Here is a 19,137-nt window from a genome sequence, read left to right as displayed (position 1 = left end):
CTGTAGGAGACGGGAAATAATTTGGTCTGCAGAAGGGCTTCCTCGAAGCTTCACAGAGGTTTTCAAACTCTCTGTCTTCTGGAGACCTCATTTCACACCAGTCTTTTTCAACCTGCGGCCCTCTTGGACCTCAGCTCCCAACATGCCTTCCAGAATGGGCACAAGAGTCGGGAATGCTAGGAATCATGTTCCCAAACAGCGGGTGAGGACCGAGCCAGAGGAGCCTGTTTCAGGTAGATGCCGCTGCACAGGCACAAAGGATTCTGGGATGTGTTATAAAACAGCAAGGGTCATGGCATATATTTTACGGCCATGCAGGGATGTTCAAGGGCAGGCGTGATCAGACACCAAGGCTGTGAAACCTCCAGTTTTTGCTAGAACCCAGAGGCCAACAACTGAATGGGAGTACAAACCAGGACCAGGTGGGGACCCCATGGGGGTGCTGGGGAAGGGTTCTGGGGTCGTCCTCCAGGTCGTGGCAACTGCAGGCAGATTGCCGTCCACAAAGCCCCCGTGACCATGCGTGCTCTTCCCGCAGGACGACTTGGAGGACACCCCACTGAAGGAGTTGCTCCTCGACCTGCTGTGCAGAGCCGTGAAGCCCAGCTTCAACCAGAACCAGGATGACTGCACCGTGCAGATGGCCTCCACTGCAGAGAACCCCAAGGAACTGGCCATAATCAAAACGTCCGTGACCAGTAGGTGCCGTGCCGTGTGCTGTCGGGTCCAGAACCCAGCACATGTGGATTTGCCCTGTGCTGCCCCCTTGCGGGGAGACCTTCAGGCTGTTCTGCCCTCCCAGGCTCCCGAGTGACACAGCACTCCTAGCCAGCCTAGTGGTTTTCCCAGACCTGACCAGGCTATCAAAGGTTTCAGTCGAGTGCTTGCTGGGGACCAGAATGCTAAGCATAGAAGCGTAAATGTTTTAAATGAGCGAATAAATAAATTCCCCTTGCCCTGGGCCCCTCCAGCATGCAAAGCATCGCAAGGCACCGGTCATCATTGGCTGTTACCCTTAGCTCTTATTTTTAAAATTGATATTCTACTTGACTGGCTAAAAAGCTATCATTGAGAACTACAAGAGCTGCATCAAAATTCGGGAGGTGTCCTATCAAAGCAACACAAAGGGCTGTCCTGTGGCCCCCACGCAGCGTCTGGGAGGCCAAAGGATGTTTCAGGTTGCCAGCTCTGAGGCTGCGGGTAGCGCCTCAGCATCAGAGATGGGAAGCGGTGCTCCATTGCCACTACCATCCCAGGTGGCACGGGAAGAGCCAGGTCAACTGCCTCTCCAAGGTCAGGTGAGCAATGGGTAGAGGGCAGGTGTTTGGTGGGCAAGGAAGCCCAGAGCCTGGAGAGGCCGGGGACAAGGTCTGGCGAAGCAGCTTCAGCCTTCTCTTCCAGATGCTCTGGCTAGTAGATCGAAAGACACTGTGTAGTAGAGATGTGCTCAGGCCTTGGCCTGCGACTACAGGGAGCAGTGAGACCGATCGTGGGAGATTCAGTGGCCTGCAGCCCTGCGGATGTGGCAAAACCTGGCGCCAATTAACAAAGAAAGAGGCCAGGCTGTTGCGCACTGTTTCCTGCATCGCCTCAAAGGCTTTTGCAAAGTACAAGATGCGCCTTTCCGGGGCCACCTCGAAATGACGGCACTGTTCTTCCCTTCCCACCCCACCCCCTTTTTATCTCCATCAGCACATTCCGTGAACGAAGTGCTTTCAGAAGCTCTGGCAACCAAGAAAGGAGAGATGGAGAAGGTAGGGGGAAATGCTTATGGGAGCTGCACGCCTTAGGCTTCACCCAAGCTCTGTGTGGCATTCTGGGAATGTCGCCCTGCCAGGAGGGGCCCACGGGGGCACATTGCACCTCGCCCAGCCAGGCCGGCGGTCAGACGATGTCGTGGGGGAGGGATGTCCATCCCTGGCCTTTTGGTCAGGCAGGCCGAGAATAACGGAGGCCCAACCCCATCAGCCGCCACGGCTGGGAAAGGCTGTGGCTCCGCTCAGTCCTTCCTCGGGTGAGTTCCCAGCTGCCCCGCAGCCTTGGGGGCATACGCAGTAGGGGGTGTGGGAGCGTGCGCCAGCAGGCCCACGGGGCCATGTGCTCTCCCAAGGTTCCCCAGATTTCCCCGCCCCCCTTCTCAGGCCCTGCCTCTGACCACAGTCCCCATTCCTTTGACCACAAGTTGTTTGGTGATTTTCTGCCTTTTGTGCATTTTGGAACCTCGGACATGCCGAAATGCCGTAGACATCCTGTGCCATAGTTCCCAGGAAGTCCCGCACCCTGACTTTTAGGCGGAACGGGGGCCATCATGCGCCTTTTCCTGAAGTGCGGGGTGCGCACGGTAGAGGCAGGCGCCGAGGAATGCCTGCCTGACCCACAGCGGGGCAGGCCCCGTGCGGCACTAAGCAAGGGCCCCGGCCGTTCTCTGCCACCCTCCCCAACAGCTTGGCGTGAGCAACATGACGCACAGCGGGAGGTCCCTGGACGCGGAGGACCGCTTCGGCATGCCCTTGATCATCACCATCGTGTGCATGGCGGCCCTGCTGCTGCTTGTGGCCGCCATCTACGGCTGCTGCCACCAGCGCATCTCCCACCGGAAGGACCAGGTAGGGCCTCGGGTGCGTGCCCTGCGCAGGCCGTTGCTCGCTCCGATCCAGGAGGTCCAGTGGCGTGTTCCCCGTCCGTACGCACCCCCCCTTGTGGCGCCCCCTCCAGGTGAAGGTGGAGGCCAGCTTGCTTGAGGGCTTGGGCTCTGCCCCCGCCACCCGCACCTCTGCCCGGCGGGTTGGCATCACGAAGCGAAGGGCAAGGCCGGGGAGAGCGGGCGGCCCCTCCGGTTCTTCCCAGCCAGGGCTGCAGGAGCTTTGCCCAGTTCGGAGGGAAGCGCTCCAGCGTCACAGCCCTGGCTGAGGGTTAGCAAGAGTCTCTGGCATAGGAACCTCCTTGGGGGAAGGTGCCCTGCCAATAGGGAAGCGACAGTTTGGTCAGACTTGAAGGAGGAACCCATATAACGTCTCATGTGGAGGCCGCCACCTCTGTCCATCACTGGCTTGCTCAAGTCAGAGGCGCCTGGAGCCTCCCAGCAGGTTGGACCGTGGGCCCATCTCCTTCATGACTGACCACCCCAGGCTTGGAGGGGCTTGGCCGTCCTTCGGTGGCTGGGCTGCAGCTCCCCCCCAGTCTTACCCAGCAAGGTCCGTGGTCAAGGGTACCGGCAGACAGATGTCAGCAACCTCCAGAGGGGTTCAGGGGCCAGCTGCTGCATGGGGCTTCGGGCAAGAGCCCTTCCCAGCCCACCAGGAGATGCCGAGGCAGCAGGAAGCTGAACGCAGGACCTTGCAGACACTGCAAGTCGAACTCAGGGCTTTCCCTGGGCCAAGCGTGGGAGCAGAACATCAGGCCTTTCAGCTCCCTGTCAAGACCCTGCCATGTGTGTCCGTTTCCACCCTGCAGCAGCGCCTGACTGAAGAACTTCAAACCATGGAGAACGGGTATCACGACAACCCGACCCTGGAGGTGATGGAGACCTCCTCCGAGATGCAGGAGAAGAAGGTCAACCTGAACGGGGAGCTCGGAGACAGCTGGATCGTCCCCATGGACAGCCTAACAAAAGAGGATCTGGACGAGGAGGAGGACACCCACTTATAATTAAAAGGAAATCGAGAGAGAATGAACCTCGTGCGAAGCAAAAACACAGAACTGCAGCCACAAGTGCCAACACGAAGAGGAAACGGTGCAATCCTGAGAAGACGCCGCCACCGGCATCTGCCATGGCCAACTTCTTTTTTTTTTTTTAAATCCCATTGGCTTTGTAAGCAAAATTGTACATGTATGTGTGTGCGCGTGTGTGTATATACATATTTTTAAAGACAGTGCCTCCTATTTAAGCCTTGACTGGGACAGGCGGCTGACTTGAGAGCTGGGCGATCCAGATAAGAAACACGGGAAAGGAGTGATCCTGGATACAAAGGTCCCATAAGCCCTGGATCCAGGTGCAGTGGAGCATGGTCCCTGGGGAAGTTGTCCTTGCACAGCCCCAGTGGAAGCTCTTTTTACCACTTCCACACTAGTCCACATGCCTGAGGACCAAGGTGTGAGTGCCTGTGGGGGAGGGGAACGGAGGTCTCCGAAAGCAGCCAGGCAGTAATTCTGCTGTGTGTGTCAGGAAGGATCGTGATGCCGTGCTCCTCTAGGGTTGGGAGACACGGGATCTGTCATGCCCGCAACATGTTGTAATCCACATTGTCAAGACACATCTGGAGCGATAGGTTAGAGAAAAGGTGGCCACCTACGGCTCCAGAATACATGGAACCCCAAATACAGAAACGGGGAGGGTTCGTGTAACTGGAACACCTCCCCTCCCCATCCGCAAGGTTGGGAGCATCCTTCCACTTGCACATTTGAAGCCGCCGGCAACCTTTCTGGGCCACTGGTCTGCTGTGGTGGAAAGCCCATTGGCGCATCTTTTGCAAGTCAAGGTGGGCTCCCGTTCAGCTCTCGTAGCCTTGAAAATGTGGCATCCCATCTGCTGGTAGGCCAGGGAAAGAACCCCTTGGGGACCTAGAAAGGCTGCAAGAGATATAGAAGTCCAGAGTGTCCAAGCCATTCGTGTGTTTATTTTGAAATGTGAATATCACAGCAATAGGTCCGGCCTTGTGTTTTTGGACATCTCTGCTTGCCGCTGTGCAAGGGAAATGTCAAAATGCAGGGAAGCTGACTTTGAAGACAGTTTTACTCAGTGATGGACAGGAAATGGGATTTAGCACTGACAAGAAACGATGCAGCCGGTTTCATCCTGGCAAAGGAATCGGACAAGATCTTGCAGGGCGGGGAGCTTTCCAAGTCTCGCTGTGCATTTTGCTTCTAGCAATGCAAACCTCGCAGGTCTTGCTGTGTTGTAAGCATCAGTCTCCATATTTCACTGAAAAACCCGGCCCTGGTATTTAATAGCAATTCAAATAGAGATGCTCATTGGGACATCATACAAGGCCTTAAAAAAAGCACGGACGTGAGCATCACTTTTCCCAGTCCATCGGTTTTGCTTTTCTGGCCCCCTTTACATACAATGCAGGAAAAGGGGTTTTGTTCATCTGATCGTGCCTGCCAAGGAAAATAGTTTGAAGGGGAAGTGCTTGGAGGAGAGGCTATCCCAGTTCTGTGCAGACAAGAAGGACTGAGGATGCAATCGAAGGAACCAAAGACCGATTAACAGTAAGATGCCACAAATGACCTTTGAGGAATCAGCCCCAGTTAGAGAAATACGGAGATAACAGGATGGGTGGATGCCTAGACATTTCCTGCTCTTATTTCAAAGACAGATTTATGAGAGCTCAGATATGAATACGCAGGACTTTATAGAGCAGACTTTTTGATCCCCCATCAAAGATAAGTGTATCCTTAATTGCTCCTTTGAAAAGGAACTTCCAGCTTTGGTTATGCCATGCACCGAGTCATTCAGCAGCCCACGGTGGCCCAGTAAAAGGATTCTTAGCCACAGCATCTCCTGTAAACGAATTGCTCTTTACAAGCATGAGGAGCCCAGTGTAACTTTCTGGGAAAGGGTAACGTGAGGGGCAGAAACAGCCAAGGACACAGAGTTTTGCTGGCTTGCAGCTTGGCCCCCAAATGCAAGAATCAGTGTTGTGTGTCCCAGATGAGATACAAGCCCGTGGGCCTCCTCCTCTGCATGTGGCGCTTTCGGCCTGCACAGGGCAGGTCACGGGCTCCCGCTGCTGAACAAGAAGCACCCGATGCTTGCAGCAGAAACATCAGGCAGCGAGCTTTGCTCTGCCCAGCCACTGCCGCCACTTCCAGCAAACGCACCGGGCCCCAGCCCTCTTCCACAGCCAAATCTGGTGCTCTCCCAGCCGGGGCTGCCCCAGCGCCTCAGTTGCTGCTCATAATTGGGAGTTGGAGGCGGGGGGGGGGGGTGTCCATTTGAAGGAGGAGACAAGAATGAGTCCCTAGGAAAATGGCCAGGGTGGTGAAGGTCCTGGGAACCACATCCTGCAAGGGGTGGTGGAAAGAGCGCTGGGGAAGAGTGAGTGGAGACACGCCACTGGTCTTCGCGTGGAGTGGATCCCTGTAGATGCTGAGGGCAGGACTGGAACCGGTGGATGGGAAAGAAGGCCGATTCCTGCTTAGCGGGCACAACTTCCCAATGGAAAGAACCCACAATCTGTCCAGTATCACGTCGTCGTTAGGCTGACTCAAAGATCACAATGCGTAAATTTTCAGGTTCTCTTCCACAGGCAAGAAGTTACAAAAAGGCAGCATGTTAGGGGTCAGGAGAGGAAAACGTTCGCTTAGGATGCAATCCTAGGCAAATCCAGACAAGAAAGGGCCACAATTTCCAACATGGTCCCAGCCACTTGCTCTGAGAGTTGTGGGCCATTTTTTCTGCCTGACCTGGCCTAGGATTACATGTTTAAAGGTATAGTCAGGATACCTGCTTTATTAAGTTTCTGTGATTCCACTGAGAGTGAACATTGCCTGTTTTCACCTCCTCCAGGAGTGAATCAATGGGCAGAGAGAGTTGCCAGCTATTCAGACCTTGCTTAACTTGAAAAGAAGGGCATTGTTCTTAACTTAGCTGCTGGCCCACAGGAGTAACTAGCTAGTCCCAGCATTTGGATTCTGACAGGCGTCTGCAAGCTCCTGTGTGGGACAGAAAAGTACAGGCCTCTTCCACTTGTGCGAGCATCTCTGGATATGCCCTACTTACAGAACAAGGCTGGCCTTAAAAACTTCCTTTTAGTATCATAGCAACTTAGTAAAACAGTGGAAAATGCACATATTTTTTTTTTTTAGAGAGTAGGGGATCTGAGGGTGGAGTATGAAGGCACCAATATCGCAAATAGTTTTCCCAATGTTAACATCCCAATTGGAAATATAATTTGAGGGGGCTTCAACATTCAGTAGCCCCTCTAACTTGGTCACACAGAGGCAGTTCTTCCTCCATGACTCAGTGAACAGATTAGAAGACCGGAATGAGCAAGGTGCAACCCAGGAAAACTCCAGTGCAAAACCGTTCAATCAGGTCCGTAGTTATTTTGCTTGCTCTCCTCCGCCTATTTTCTCAGAGCAACATCCTGCAAACTGATAGAGACCTTCAGCAGCATGAAGAAGGCAGTTTGCTTAACTGTGGGAACAGTTAGAAACGAAAACAGGACTATAACAAGGGTTCCAAAACAGTTTTCAGGGACATAAAAGGTGTCAGCTTCTGGTTAGGCCGAAGAACAAATAACAAGCTTACATGGAAAATGCTAAGGATGCTGGGGATTGCCAAGGGTTGCAAGACTTTTTCTGTAAACATGTCCAGGATTGCACTTCTTACTCATCCAGCATGACGCCCCCAAGAGACCTGCTGCAGAACACTGTCAGCTCATCTATTCGCCTGCAAAATACGTCTTACCGCTGTCGCAATGTACTACTTCCACTGCACTTCCTAGGGGACGAAGGCCTCCAGAACCCTTGTATCATTTCTAATCACAATCACAGCAAAAGCAGGTAAAGCTGATGTTGGCTCCTGTTGTGATCTTGGAGGCCTCGGAGTTTTGGATTGGCATTTCCCGCAGCCAGAATGGTATCACTTGTTGGACCCTGCTGGTCTCTGGAGCAGGTGCATGAAATTCATATCCAGAACTGGGTGGTAGGTGCGTAGTGCATTCTGGTTGCAGAAGTTTGAACATTATATTCTTAACACTGTACAGCATCTGCAGCCACACGGCTTGCGCTGAAACAGGAGTCTAAAATACACTGGAAATTTAACAAGGAACTGGATTGTAAAGATAGCTGCATTTTCCTACAAAGTATATTTTGAAGATACTACTTATTTCTGTCAATAAAAAGATCTTTTGTGAATTGTTTTCTTTTACTATGATAACAAAAGGTAGAGGTATGTTCTGACATGGTTTTTAAAAAATTGTTTCCGATTTAGCTCATGTTCATGGTTTGCTTAAGAGAGTTGCTTTCCAAACGTAGTCTGTATCCACACACGATCCCCAAGGAGCATCTCTCCTCTGGCCTGGAGCCAAAGATTGTTCCATGCATTAATTTTTGCTTATTTTCTGCCATCCCAGGAGAAAAGTAGGACGCAAGTATTTCCAGTAAATTGTTTTTGCGAGAAGGGAAATGTAGTTTCAGCTCTAAGATCGTGGTGCTGCACACAGGATGATGTCCAGTTTAGGAAGGCAGCCAGGCAATTCACCGGGGGGGGGGGGATCTCTGACAACATAGAGCTGCAGGCCAAACCATGTGTCCATATAATCTACTTCAAGTAGCAGTCTCTACCAGGTTTCAGGCAGAGAAGGTCATTAGTCATCACCTGCTACCTGGTCCTTGGAGACAGGAAGAACTGCACCAGACTTTTCTCTGTCAAAATAGGTATGCATTGAACGCTGGACTGTGGATCCTCCCATAAAATTTCTTCTCAGTCTCTCCTTTCATGGGCTTGTCTGGAAATGCTGGATGGCTTGGTTTTGTTTTGGCACTTGTGGAAATAAACCAAGTGGGGGGGGGCGAGATGAAAGGCTTTAAAAGTTATGTATGGAATGAAGGAAGCTAGGGAAATCCCCCCCCCCCCCCGCCGCCCCAAAAATGCTAGAATTTGGGATCACCCAATTGTGGCAGTGGATTTAGGATACAGCAGCACATCTTCACATCCTAAACTTACGCAGGTGGCTGCTAGGCGTGGCAAAGCCCGCGGTCCAGGGGCTTTAACGGGGTCGTCTCTTCTGCACTAATCAACAGTTCTTTGCCACGACAGCCAAATGCAGCATTCTTGTCCAGAGGCAGGGCAGCTCAGGTTAACAGACGCTAGACACCAAAAGGCCGGGCTCTCTCTCTTGTGTTGTGGGAGGAACCATCTGGTTGGCCACTGCTATGGGAAACTGGACACAGAATCCATGACTTGGGAAAATGTAGCCCATGGCAGAATCTGCGGGTCTGATAGACAGCCAGTCTTACTTGAATCCATCAGTTTACTCCCACACCCCTATGTGGAAGCCAGACTCTGAAGCTATATGGCTTCCACAGGCTGTATGGTTTTTGTCTAGTCACGACCCCATGGACAACATGCCTCCAGGCCCTCCTGTCCACCATCCCTCGAAGTCCACCCAAACCCCACCCACTGCCCCAGTGTCCCCATCCAGCCACCTCATCCTCTGTCGTCCCCTTCTTCTTTTGCCATCAATCGTTCCCAGCATCAGGGTCTTTTCCAGGGAGTCCGTCCTTCTCATTAGGTGGCCCAAGTATTAAGAGTTTCATATGGCTACTAGATGGATTGAAATGCTTGATTCAAGATGGCACAGTATAGCCTTACATTTGTATTCAAAATAATATTCGTGTATCTCATAGGCTTGTATCCTGTATTAGGTCTACCTAAAGTATAGCCACTGACATGAATGTGACTTAAGTTAGATTAATACTGGATAGTACACCCAGCATTCTACTGGGAAGTGGTTCCAAATAATCCTCATAACAAGAATACAAGACTGGTATACCATTTTTATTAAGAAAAAAATGAACAAAATACATTCTCTCTCCATATATACATTACATACAGCATAATTCTACATTGGTAATTGCTCTCTTATCACTCCAAGGTCATCGTTACAAACTACTACAACCTGGGATCATGCCCATTTCACCCTTCGCCAAGACAGGAGGGCAAAGAGAAAGAACACAAGCTGAAACTAATATTGCCATTAAAAACAGAGGACAGTGAATGGTGATGGTCACAGCATGGAAGGATGCAAGACACAACGCTCCTCCAGTCGTTTCGCTATCTCGGCCACAAAATTCCACCCAGAAGTGAGCAGCCCATCCTCCCCACACAATTCCCAGTCAGGCAAAATGTTCTCACGTGCAACCCGGTGTCTCTCGTGTCACGGAAGGTACAACGGGTGCCCAAAAGTCTCCCCACTACAGGTGACACCAAACTGCTGCTTCTGACCCGGGGGGGACCTGCTCGTGATGCAAATATCAGGCAGGGAAGCCGGAGGACCGCAGGCAAGGCAACAGAGAGACCAGTCCATTAAGGCAGCCCCCCAGGAACGCCCATTCCTCCTGCACGGTACCCAGAGACTTCCAAGAAGTTTGCTCCACAGAACTCCCTGGCAGACGGTCTACTCCATGGTAGAGGACATGGAAGGGGTCTGCATGGCTTCATGCCTCTGGTACCAGAGCCGTCCTGCCCCGCATGATCCTGCCGGGGGACAGCTTCCACAATTCACAGAGGTGACTGTCTTCCCGTGCACGCCAGGGCTGGGACCCCTGCGTGTCACTGCTGGGTCAATGGGAGAGCCTTTCTCAAGCCGGTGCCTTGCAGGGGCACTGAGCACCTCCTGTCTCTGATGGGAGTCAGGTCCTCAACCTCTGGAAGCACTCGCTTGCGGAAGGCTAGCCTACAGCTGGGCTGTGCCAGCCATGAGCCAGGAGCTCGGAACAGGCCCTGCTCCTCCAAAAGGCGAGTGCACACGTCTCACTGGAGGAAGTTTCCCTACGTTTCCTTCTGCTGCACAAAAAGATCCCCCGATGGTTATGCAGCAGAGCAGTGACAGGGCCCAGAAAGCCCACCAAAAGCTACGGCCGTCCTGGCACCTTGCCAGGAATTTTAATCTTGCGGGGACAAGAGTTGAGAGCCGGAGGCGCCCACCACGGCCTTATCTTCCAGGGTTCCAGCGGGAGAGGGAGGTCTTTTAAACCCACTGGACTAGTATAGACACAGACGGTTTCATGTGAGCAACATGGAACACGAACAAGTTAGAGTCCTTTGAACATGACGCCACTGCCAAGAAGTTACTGGCACAAGTGGTATCTCACACCGTTAAACGTGGGAGCTTCCTGAAGCTGTGGCACTGCTGCAACGAACGAGGAGGACCGTCACACTTAGCTGTACCTCCACCCTCGCCTCACACTCCTTCACCCAACAGCGGATCCTGGCTCAGGCCTTCCCCACTACACTGCGCTACAGGACAGCTGAGCCAACGGTCGACAATTCACAGGCTTCTCTCCCGCCAGCATTACGAACTCCCAATAAAGCCGCCACATCCCAAAGGCTCACCCAAGGGCTGGGATGAGACTGCGCAAAGGTAGGTCGCTATGTCCTCCCTGAACCCCGGGCTCTATTTGTGCCTGCCTTTGTTCATGCCAACAGTTAAGCCACACAAGGCTTTACAGGAAGGCTCTGTGGTAGCCGCGTAAGCAAGCATGCTCAAAGGTCCACCTGATGAAGTGTTTGGCTCCCAGCACCTGTGAGCTTTCAAGGACGGCATGAAAGCGACAGTCCGTCCTGATCTGCCCGCCCACAAAATCTGGTCACTGCAAGGGCGATTCTATTGAACGCGGGAAGAGGCATGGTAGCAAATGACCTTGTCCAGAAAAACGACAAAATCCCCAAGGGCTTTATCAAGGTTTATCAAGTGTGCCTGGCATGCCACGAGAATATTCTTGGTGTCTGCGAGGTCTGATCTAGCTCTTCTCTAGGCAGCACGTGGTGTCCGTGGGCAGACCCTGCAGCTCACGGCCCCAGCAGCATCCAACAGCTCCGAAGCCTGCCCCGGGAGGCCCCACCCTGGCTGGGGCTCTGTCTTCCCAACAAAGAAAAGCCTCACGTTCGTTCTGTCCTGGACACTGTGAATTTCGTTAGCTGCTGCTGATGAAACGCACACCCAAACCCCACAGGCATGGCCATTCACAGCATGGAGAATACCCTCATGCATCTACCAGCCATACAGATGTTAAAGTGGAGGAGCCTAAAGGAAAAAGGAGAGGGAAATGGGCAGGTGGCAGCCCTGGCAAACTGGGTTAATACACTGCAATTCAAACCCGAGACTTTTAAGAGTGAAATATTCAATGCCTTCAGCCTGGCTGGATGGGGGTATGAATCTGTGTTCTCCGACAATCGGGTGTTCTTTCCCTCTTGTTTATGAAGAGATCTGCAAATTTTGCAATATTCTTGTCAAGAAATGAACAAAAAGCATTTCCCACCCGCTCCTAAACCAGACTCCCACATTCTTTGTAGAACAAGGCTGGATGACTGCATGACGGATGCATCTGCACGGAAACGCCACAAGCTCCCACGACGACTGGGGGATGCAGAGGCGACGACGAGAGTACAGCAAGGCCAAGCTCCTGCTTCCAGTCCATTCGGCAACCCAGAACTACCTGAGCTCCTTATGCCTTCATGAACAAATCCTGTTTGCCAAGGCGCTGGGCGACTGGAGTCCCTCGTGTAGCCTTGATCCGTGTGGCAGAAAGAGGCCAACTTCTGTGCGGCCAAAGGACCCATCCCAGATTCCAAGGGGAAAGGCCCTGCTCTTCAGGGAACCTGCCTTTGGGTGAACATTAGATTCAATTCTCGTGAGGTCTCCTGCCAATGATACAAGCTGCAGCTCAGTGAGGCTCTGACAGGTGCACCCAAAGGGTTGGATTTAGACAACGGACAAGACTTCAGATTGTGTGCCGGCAGGCAAGCCGTTCATGGTGGGAAGAGGGTCTCGGCACGTTCCTAACTCACCCAGCACCCTCGCCCTCTTTCCAACAAACCAGACAGAGGAAGAGTGAACTGGCTTTGAGACTGGGCTGGGAAGAAAGCTCACGCCACAGCAAACGGAATCGAACCTGCTGTGCAGCCAGCACAACCAAGTGGAGTTGTCGCTCTGACTTAGACACAGTTCTAAGTACTGCAGAGAGGCAATCAGGCAAATCTTTCCGGTTCAATTGGACCCATCCACCCTCGCCCCCAGCTCACATGGGACCATGCCTACTGCTGCAGAAAGAGCTATTTCTTAACACTTGTCCACTCGCCCAAAGCAGTCCTGGCCTGCTGGACAACTGCAAAGTTCATCTGGAATGGGAAGCCCCCCCCCCCAACATTCCTGACAAAGCCAAAAGAAGAAAAAAGACTAAAGATAAGGTACCTAAAAGTCACCAGATCTCTACCAAACGTGGATCACTTCATCCTCTGACTCTCTTCCACTGACTGGACTTGGACAGTACAGGAGACACCGCTGGCCACGGGTGCCTGAGAAGGTTCTCTTCCCCGCTGCTTCCCCTCCGCGTAGCTTCTGCATTGACCTCATCCTGACTGCTCGTTTGTCTGAACCGGGGATCATGGCTGAGCAGCCACGTGGCCAGCTTGCCAGGCTCAGACAAAGCAACAAGCGGAAGTCAAGGCGTCCGCTGTGGTCCCCCAGCCGTGTGGACAGAGGTCCGGGCCAAGCATGTGGGCCAGAGGGTGGCTGTGGTGTGGGAGGGCTCCCATAAGCCACGGTGTGTTCAAGTTGCTTACCTGTTGACAGCCGTTCCTCGAACCGTCATCTGTGCATCACACATACGGGCTCTGCGCCTGCCTGTTGCTGGGAGGATTCTACAGCGGAGCGTCAGTTTGGGCGGGAGGCCCTCCCCTTCCTGTTGCCCGCACCCATGGGGAGGGGTTCCATCCAGCCCCTCAGCGCCACGGAGACTGTCTACAGGTCCCGGGACTGGAGGAGGAGCACTGCACTGCCCCGGTCCAGTCCCAGTGCCCCTGCAGAGGGGGCCCAGTTGTTCAATACCAAGTGGGGCGGGTGGAGGGGGTGCGTGAATGCACAGGTGACCGCTCGAAGTTACAGGCAAGAAACCTTCCTTTCTTCTTTTGCTCCCTGCGCCTCCCACATCTGGGCGACTTACCCAGGGAAGACACCGGGGTGGTGTCTTGACTGCAGGGTCACGGGGGGATGCTCTGCCAAAGCCTCTCCATGGTCATCTGGCCTTAGTGTTCGTGCAGGGATGTCTGGAAGGAGGTCAGGGTTTTGTGGACAGCTGGCATCTTGAGGGAGCTAATGGGTTTACTGGCCTCATCCATCCCAGGTCCCCTGGCTTCTCAGGGAGCTGCAGTGTCTTCCCATCCTGCTAGTGATGCACCCATGGCCTGGGTGTGAGACGCTGATGCCTACAGGAGAACGGTGAGAGGCGGACCACCCGCAGGGGCTGCTCCCGGTGGACGGGGGCAATGCCGAGGGATGTCTTCCAAGGGGCATCTGATGTGCAGGAACATGCAGACGAACCGCAGTTGTAAGGGTTGCACCCAGAACCTCACAAAGGAGACCACTGTCACTGTTGTGGCTCAGGCGTTTGAGCAGCTTAGGATTCTGTGGGCCATACTGGGTAGCCTGGTGCTGATTTTGGTAGCCATGATCAATGGAGATGCATTGGACTGGAGGCGAGCGTTTGCGGAGGATGATTTGAGGCAGGCTCCGATGAAGCGGGTGGACCAGGAGGACCAGAAGGAGGGGAGGATGGAGAGGTTAATACAGAGTCCCAGAGTCCGTAGGAGAAAGCAGGTGGTGCAGGTGAGGTGCAGGGGTTCTGTCTTAGAAGACATGGGAAGATTTGTACTCCGTGGAGTCACAGGTGTGAGCAGACTGCTGCCAAGCATTCAGAGGCAGCCCCGGGGGAGCTCAGAGTCCACAGGGGAGTACGGAGAATTGGAACATGCCATCTCCAGCCTGGAAGCATAGGAAGTGTGCATAATGGTGGTCTGTGGCAATGTGGAAGGAGGCATCTTTCAAGGCATCGAGGCGAACCAGTCTCCTTGCAGGAGTCGTACGATGTTCTGAACTTCTTTGGTGCAGTAAGTAAGTGACTGATGGCTCTGAGGTCCACAATCAATCTGAGTGCCCTGTTTCGCTTCAATACCGTGGAGCAGTGAGAGTCCAAGGAAGGTGGCGAACTGAGCAGCACCAGCATCGGGGACGGAGCGGTGCTCTTTATGGCACTGAGCCAGGAGGCAGGTGTCATCACCTCCCATGTGGGAAAGGCATAGACACGTCGGTCGAAATGGGGGAGGGGGCGCTGGTGAGGGCAGGCAGTGATGGGGCCTGCCTGCCTGGGTGCTCTGTGCTTGCCTGGAGCAGATTGCATTGCACCTTCCGGCCTGAGGGGCTGCCTGGGCCCTGGGACCATGCTCGGCACAGGCCCTGAGCTGCTATGGGGACAGAGGCCCCCTGAAACACCTGTGAGGTCCAGCGGATGACTGCTAGAAATCCATCCTCCCCACCATCGTCCCGGCCTTCTGCAGGGAGCCCATGCACTGGTCCATGCGCATGCCACCCCGCCTCAGAGCGGGAGTGGGTTTCCTGGGCATGCCTCCTGAAGGCCACAGTGCCGATCACCACCTTGGCTCACGGTCAACCTGCTGCCTTGCCTCTCACGCCCAGAGCTTGTCCCAGAGCTGGCAGAGGAGACTTGGAGGCCGAGCACTGGGGCCACACCCACCCACCTCACCAACTGGCCAGGCACTGGCCCTCCTGGTCTACTGGTGCCAAGTATTTCCACAGCAATCAGCCCCGTGCAGACTTCGCAGTGACTAAGTTGGGCTGCGGGTGCTGGAAGAGGAGTGGGACATCTCTTTCCAGTACCTGGTATACGCGCTCTAGCCACTGGATCTCTGCTGAGGCCGGCAGACCTGGACATCCTCGAGATCAAGGGCCACCGTCTTCCCCACGGGACCCCCTGAAGCCTCTGTGATCACCAGGAGGCTGGTGACGAGTCGGAGGCACGGTCTCCTTGCAGAAGAGCTCACGGTGCCTCTCTGGTCCCAGCAGTGGTGTCTGTCGGGCAAGGTATGAGTGCAATGCCTGGACGCTGAAGCCTCCTCAATACTGAAGCTTCCAAAGGTGGTTGTGCCGGAGGCCGGGGAGGGGCGCCCCGTACTTCCCCCTCCGACAGCAATGCTGCCAGGCCTGGATCTTAATCAGTACCACACGCTCAGGCTGCGCCAGGTCAGATCCCAACATTCCGTTAGGATACACCAGGCCCTCAGTGCCGACGGTTGACTGGGCCTCCTGCTTGGGACTGAACAGTCTCTTGGGTCCACACATTCTCTCAGCACCAATGACAGATGGAGGGTCACTTCCAGGACCAAACTGTCTCTCCCGGCTGAGTACTTTCTCTGGATCGGCCAGGCCCTCAGCGCCGCTGGCCCAAAGAGGCTCTCACGGTGTCCACACTTCCACGTGGTGACGGCGGCCATCTGATCTGCGTGCTTGGCCACTTTCCTGGGCATGGGGTCCTCCCTGACGATAACCTGGGTGGAGAAGCCAATGGTGCTGCAGACCAGTCGATCAGCGCTACTTCCTGGCCTGTTACCTGAAAAGCCTGGGGATGCGGCCACGATTCGATGATGTGTCCCTCACCCAAACAAAAGAAGCAGAGGGCGTGTCCATCCATGGGGTGGGGGAGTTTACTCCCACAACACTTTCTTAAAGGTGCCTTTGACACCATCACAGAAGAAGAACGGAGAAAGAACTGGTAGAGAGACACAAAAGTCCAGAGACAGAGCAGGACCCAATATAGCCATACATATATATATGGACAAAGACCAGCTATATCTACATATACATGAATTTTGCAAGTAAAGAGCGAAAATGAAGTTCATGGAGAGATGGGTAAAAAGGAGGCTGAGCAGAGAGCTAAGCAAGAGAAAGTGATAGAAAGAAAAAGCTAATAAATGCTGGAAAACACTCAAAGACAGAAGCGCTTCCCGATCTAAGCACGGGGGTGGTCAAAACGGAACTGGGGAAATGGGTAGCAGCCCCTCTGCACAGATACAGGAAGGGGAGGGGCTCCTGCCCCAACGAGCACCTAGCTGGAGAACCTTCCCAACAACAGCCACAGCTGTGATACAGAGTCCACAAAGCACAACAAACATGATGTGACTAAACGCCGATTTCCACAGCAATGCTTAATTCAAATTCTCAGCACTGATCTAGCAAGGTCAATAGGCCTTGTTTTCCTGCAAGTGAGATTTTTTTAATGGTTTCTTGGAAGCACTTCAGCAAATAATCTCTTTAAAATCCGTCCAACCACTTTACTGAAGTTGTAGAAGTTGTCATGACGGAGAACTTAACTAAATAGCTTATGCGCTGCAAGCTTTTCAGGGGCAATTTCAGCCCAATTTGCCAAGCCCTGCCACAGTGCCCTCTTTGTTCATTTCTGCAGGTTTCCTTGCAAGAACTCAGGCCCAGCCGTGCTTGGAAACTCCACCTAGAAATGCTCCCCACTGCCCATCCATTTTAATATGAGGTGATCCTAAAACACGAGTCACATGAAAACAAAATTGAAAACCTTCAGCATTCACGCTTGCAGCAAGGAAAGTTCATAATGCATCTGAAAGCTGAGGAGGCAAATATATATTTTTTGCAAAACAAGGAATATCCTAAGCTAAGTTCATGATATCTGAAATACCAGACAAAGGTGGAGAGAGATTTGGCATCCCCCTCGCCCCCAATTATGTAACCCCACCTGCTTGATTTATAAAGCTAAAACCTAGTGATCTGGATGCCAAGATTACTCAGCATTATTTAGAAACCTGGCACTGTTAGCAAACTGCCCTGACTTCTCTAAGAATTAAAAGGTAAGGACACAGAACAAATGCGAGCTGAAAGGGGTAACGAACAGAATGATGTAGATGGCAAAAGTTCACGGTACACTTTCCTTAAGACTACACCTTTTGTGAAGAGAAGTAAGTTCAGACAATTATGGAGGGCCAGGGCATGCAAGATTAAAAGCATCCAAAAATCCTTAGGGTGTCCCCACGCCCTGCGGGGCTTCTAACACAATTCCCTGCGAGAAAAGGCTGAGCCATCCGAGAAAGCGGCCTGCAGGCCAACCCCCTTGGCACGGTTCTGCACTTTCACACCCAGGGCCACTGCGATGTCGTTCAAAAACATTCTGCTGTTGTAAAAAGGGCCGGAAAGCAGTCAAGAGCTGTTTTATCGCTGCTGCTTCGAACAGGTGCATTTACTGTTCTGCACCCTCGTCAGATTTATGCTGGCTTCAAAGCTTTGAGCACAAAAACGTGGGAGAGGTGAGTGGGGCCAGTGGTGAAGGGCAGGAGCCACCTGCTTTGCAACGCGTGAGAGCATCTGCGCCGCACGTCTAGAAGGCATGTCTGCGTGAAGGCTGGAAGGGGGGCAGATGCACAACCCAGTTTAGGCATTGCCCCCATCCGGGCAGTCTGCTGCAGAGAGAGATGCGGGTTTCCTTCTGAGCTGTGTGGCATGTCATGGGCAAGCTTTCTGAGCACACGCTACAGTCCCAAACCGGGTTGGGAAGGCTTTCCCACGCAACCCATCCCTGCACAGGTTACAGAGGGGAGTTCATAGCACCATCAACCAGTGTTCACACACACACACACACACACACAGCGAAAGCCGCAAGCTGTTTGCTGCAGCCCATGGTTTGTCACCTGGATTACAAACTGCAGCAGAACTGCAGCTAAGGGGACGCAAACATGGAAGCCCCCGACTCTTCAGAACCCCTAACTAGAGTTTTTATTGGTAAAACAGAACAAAGGTGCCTCTAATGGAAGGGCTTGCAAAACGCAGGTCTGGGCAGCGTTCTCCACTGCGGAGGTTTTGAACAGCACGCAATGCACACAGCGTGGACTGGCTGAAAGGAGAGAAGCTGGGTGGGTACCTGTGACAGCATTAATGGAGGGGTACAATGATGCCTCAGACAGGGACACAATGAAAGCCTGCAGGGGATGCTTCTTGCAAGGAAAGGAAGCTTTCAGAAGGGAGCAGAGAGGCTGTGCATGCTGGTTTCTGGCAGAAAAGCTCTAGGCAGGCAAGGAGTTCAGCAGCACCGTAACAGCCCTTCCCACACCGGAAGTGGGGCTACAGCCGCACTGTCACAAGTTCACATCTGAAGTGCTGCTCTGCCCCGGCTAGGCTTAGCTCAAAAAGCACTCTTTTTTGATTCTGATTCCTCGGCACCATCGACATAGTTTCACCAGAGGGCACTGGCCCCTCCAAAATGAGCTGGCCGTGAAAGTGCTTGCCTTCACACAGTCACACTGCTTTATGAGACGCAACTTGACGGACGGACGGACGGACAGACAGAGACAAACAATCCTGTATGCAAGCATCTGCTGCTGGCATAAACAAAGACAGAGTAAAGCTACAAAGCCGCAAAGCAAGTGTGGGGACAACATCACAAGCCCACCCCCACCCAACTCCCCGAACTCTCCATGTGATCCGTCCGTAGCCCGGGGGCCTGGAAAGCAGAAACAAGTTGGATGGCCGCAGGACAGCTTTCATTCTGTCAACATTCATTAACCTTTAAAAACTCAAGGTCAGAGAATATACA

General features: G+C 53.2%; 1 protein-coding gene across 2 annotated transcripts in view; it reads left to right on the top strand.

The window, feature by feature from the left end:
• The window catches only part of PODXL (podocalyxin like), a 64,808-nt gene extending 56,945 nt beyond the window's left edge, over positions 1-7,863 (top strand). The window contains exons 5-8 of one of the 2 annotated variants that reach the window (XM_044428614.1): positions 539-698; positions 1,693-1,754; positions 2,445-2,606; positions 3,457-7,863. In XM_044428614.1, the coding sequence (XP_044284549.1) occupies positions 539-698; positions 1,693-1,754; positions 2,445-2,606; positions 3,457-3,648 (576 nt within the window). In that variant the 3' untranslated portion in view covers positions 3,649-7,863. Of the gene's footprint in view, positions 1-538; positions 699-1,692; positions 1,755-2,444; positions 2,607-3,453 lie in introns of both variants that reach the window. The other variant, XM_044428605.1, reaches the window with a different exon arrangement.
• Positions 7,864-19,137: the final 11,274 nt, after the last annotated feature.

Source organism: Varanus komodoensis, unplaced genomic scaffold, assembly GCF_004798865.1.
Source record: "Varanus komodoensis strain SLA01 unplaced genomic scaffold, ASM479886v1 scaffold1, whole genome shotgun sequence".
In the NCBI taxonomy this organism is placed as follows: domain Eukaryota; kingdom Metazoa; phylum Chordata; class Lepidosauria; order Squamata; family Varanidae; genus Varanus; species Varanus komodoensis.
Note: the sequence above shows the minus strand (reverse complement) of the source record. Positions and strands in the feature narration are given on the sequence as shown.